General features: G+C 31.3%; 1 protein-coding gene across 1 annotated transcript; it reads left to right on the top strand.

The window, feature by feature from the left end:
- The first annotated feature begins 1,845 nt into the window (after positions 1-1,845).
- Positions 1,846-3,809, top strand: LOC107480375 (ras-related protein Rab7). The gene is made up of 7 exons (XM_016100503.3): positions 1,846-2,034; positions 2,285-2,311; positions 2,780-2,879; positions 2,948-3,094; positions 3,172-3,252; positions 3,328-3,473; positions 3,581-3,809. The coding sequence occupies exons 1-7, from the start codon at positions 1,976-1,978 to the stop codon at positions 3,642-3,644; spliced, it is 624 nt and encodes a 207-aa protein (XP_015955989.1). The 5' UTR covers positions 1,846-1,975; the 3' UTR covers positions 3,645-3,809.
- The last annotated feature ends 212 nt before the right edge of the window (positions 3,810-4,021 follow it).

Here is a 4,021-nt window from a genome sequence, read left to right as displayed (position 1 = left end):
CCGTAAGACGGGTATTTCAATTTCTGCCACCATTTCGTTTGTTTGTGGGGACAGGTCCTAGTTTTCATGAGGACTTTGCAGGTTTCCATTTTGCTCTTCATCACGGGTAATCTCTGCGGGTATTTGCGGATTCGAGTATTTTTACCATTCCACTCGTTATTATTAAGTAATTTCGATATATTCTAGATTTAATTTTGGTGTATTCTGGATTTAAATAAGGTGCACTTTTGGCCTAAACTTGTTTTGAATTGAGTTTGTTTGTGTGTCGTCATCATTAAGTAATTTCTGTGCATTTTAGATTTAATTTTGGTGCATTCTGAATTTAATTTCAGTGCATTCTGGTATGAGTTTGTTTTAAACTGAGTTTGTTTGTGTGTCGTCATCATTAAGAAATTTCGGTGCATTCTGAATTTAAATTGTTATACATATAAAAAGAAGATGGCGATGATGACAATAACGATAACAATAATGATGATGATGGAGGAGAAGGAGAAAAAATGAAAAAATCGAAAAAATTCAAATAACAAAAAAAAAGAGAAAGAAGAGGAGATGGAGGTGGTAGTGATGACGATGATAACAAAAGCAAAAAGATGAGAAAAATAGAAGAGGAAGAGGAAGATGAGAAGAAAAAAATAGCAATATTAGTGAAAATAAAAAGAGGAATGCGAAAAAAAAAAAGAAAAACACGAAGAAGAAAGAGCACGTATGTAAAAATAAATTATAACAATTTAGTCGAACTTGATTAAGTATTTTAAGATGAGAAGAAAAAAAAATAGCAATATTAGTGAGAAAAAAAAGAGGAACGTGCAAAAAAAAACACGAAGAAGAAAAAGAAGAAAAAAGAGCACGTATGTGAAAATAAATTATAACAATTTAGTCTTATTTGATTAAGTATTTTATTTAGTATAAGATTTTATTCTAAGAAAAAGTCTCATTTTTTTGAATTTGTTAGAAGGAAAAATTAATATATAATTTTTTATTATTATCTATCTAAGATAAAATTGTCTTGAGAAAAGTAAAATTGCCATTTAATATAGAAGATTAATTAATATACCTATCATTGTTCAGGATAAATCCTCCTATGAATGGTGCCTGGTGTTGCATAGAATTTGATGTCTAACGACTCTTATTTGTCAATTCTATATGAAAATAAGTGCACGTAAACTTCTATCTTTGATATCTACCTCTCTCAATACGTGCCATCATGTTCAATACGAAGATACAAAAATTACAACACGATCGTGTAACAAATCGTGTAACAGATCCAGAAAACCACATACAACTTGATGGCACATTATGAATCATTAATGCATCACACATGAGATGAAAGTGATTTTCACCTGAAATTAGTAATCACTAATTATATCATAAAATTTAATTTTCATATATTATTAGAATAAAAATAATTAAAATTTAAATTTATTAATAAAAAAAGTATTAAAACGCATAAATTTCATTGGTATTTATACTATGGAATCAAAATTAAACACTTACATTATTGGGTAAAAGCGAAAATTACGGTCACCTTGTCACTTGCATAGTTGGATTAGACAAGAGAGTCCAGCTCAACCGTTTTTTCTTATTCAACTGTCCAACTGTCAGTGTAACCACCACCATATTCAGATGAAGCAATAAGAGGGTAGCACGTATATCCAATAATGTTCAATTTCGGCTCTATGAAACAATTATCTAAGCTTTAACTTAATCAACACCAAATACAGAGTTATACATATAAACTTTTTTTTAATTATTATTATGGTTAAAAATAAGGATGCACCGCTGTCACCAGAACGTTGGTTTTGGTTGGCAAGGCTTCACATGCTTCTCACCAGCATCATTCAAATGCAGAAAAAAAGAAAAGCAATTACCCAAAAAGGAGGCTATCATCAACATTCAACAACAATAATATAACTTTTCTCTCATAAATCTTTTTGTTCTTCCACTGCTCTGTGCCACCATTTGTTTGCTTCCAATCATGGACATTTCCCACAAGAAGAGAACCTTGCTTAAGGTCATACTCCTTGGTGATAGTGGGTATGCATATATCTCTCATTTTTTTATTCTTTCTAAAATCCCATTCATGATTTCTTCTTCTTCGTATGCTTCTATAGTTCTGCTTAGTAAGATCATTTTTGTGTTTGTAAAAGCTGCAAAATGTGAAGATTCTAGACCAAAATCCAAACATACACTTTATCATTTGGATGAGACTACTTTCATTCATGCTTTGTCCAATGTTGATAAATTGTTAATCACAATTCATTTTTCTTCATCTATCTTATTTCAGGGTTGGGAAGACTTCTTTGATGAACCAGTATCCATTTGGCACTTGCATTTTCAGTATTGTTCATAATCATTATTATTATTAATTTTTTTTTAAAAGAGCGGGAGTTTGTTATTATTTTTTCTGATGTCAGTGATTGGCTGGAAGTGCATTATTAATTCTAAACTACGAAGGCTTTCAATCTTTTCAATGTTTCCCCCTTTTTGTTTTTGTTCTGTTTTAAAAAAACAGTGTATTGCATAGTCATAATCATTATTGGCACATGAGTTGGCAATCTATGCTTGGAGGGAACACTGGTTCATGTGACAGTTGGCTGCTATTAATTGGGCCCTAAATGTTTCCACTTTCCACATCCACATTATTATTTTCCATACTAATAGGAACTGACTTCTAAATTAGTATTTTCCCTTTATTGGGTGTTTGGCACTAAACATGCAAAAAAGAAATGCATATATAGCATAGTATAGTATTACCGTGGAACCTTAATTTTGAATTTAGGTACGTTTATAGAAAATTCAGCCAGCATTATAAAGCCACAATTGGTGCTGATTTTGTCACAAAGGAGCTACAAGTAGATGATAAACTCGTCACTTTACAGGTCAGTAATTTTAAGTTATTTCTGATAACTTTACTTTTAACTAACACAAAATGAGACTCTTTTGGCAGATTTGGGATACAGCAGGACAAGAAAGGTTCAATAGTTTAGGTGCTGCATTTTATAGAGGTGCAGATTGTTGTGTTTTGGTGTATGATGTAAATGCACACAAGACATTTGACACACTAAACAATTGGCATGATGAGTTCATTAAGCAGGTATGTACTATTTAGCACCTTTCTGAATGAGCAATACATGAAGATTATATCTTATATGTTTTGGTGTTTGGCCTCAGGCAGATTTGAATGATCATGAAGCATTTCCCTTTGTGTTACTTGGGAACAAGGTTGATGTAGATGGTGGGAACAGTAGAAAGGTATTAAAAAGAGTTTGGGCCTTTGAGATTAATATGCATAGTTTTGAAGTTGAAATCTCATTCAACTTGTTGCAGGTGACTGAGAAGAAAGCTAGGGAATGGTGTGCTTCTAGAGGGAACCTACCATACTTTGAAACCTCTGCCAAAGAAGGATACAATGTTGAAGAGGCATTTTTAAACGTAGCAAAAATTGCATCAGAAAACGAGCACACACAAGACATGTGAGAATCATTTAATACATAACTTCATTTAAGAGAAGCTAGAGTGATTCTGCTATTTTGCTTCTGTTGGGGGCTAACCGCTAATGATTTTTTTCTCTTCTTGACAGTTATTTTCCCGGAATATCTGAAACTGTTTCGGAAGCAGAACAAAGAGGTGGCTGTGCATGCTGATTTTTTTTTTTTTTTGGAATTTAGAGGATGAATGTATTTTGATGAACCTTATGTTACTTTTGTCCTTCTCTTGTGAAGTATGATGTAGCATTTTAGCTTATTTATTTATTTATTTATTATTTGTTCTTTTAATTTAGCATGGCAGGGATCAGATTTAAATGCAAAAACGCAAATTGAGCAGTTCACCAGTATGATAAATCCATATATATTGGCCCATTTTCCGTAGCTCAGTTCGCAATATTTATTTTGACAAAAATATTATATATACACTAAAAATTTACACAATTTTCAGTTATTATATATTATTTGTGCATATTTATATATAATAATTTATACAATTTTTTAGCTATATATAATAATTTATATAATTTTTTAGT

Source organism: Arachis duranensis, chromosome 3 (genome assembly GCF_000817695.3).
Source record: "Arachis duranensis cultivar V14167 chromosome 3, aradu.V14167.gnm2.J7QH, whole genome shotgun sequence".
Lineage (NCBI taxonomy): Eukaryota > Viridiplantae > Streptophyta > Magnoliopsida > Fabales > Fabaceae > Arachis > Arachis duranensis.
The sequence above is the reverse complement of the archived record's forward strand: the minus strand, read 5'-3'. Positions and strand labels throughout refer to the sequence as shown.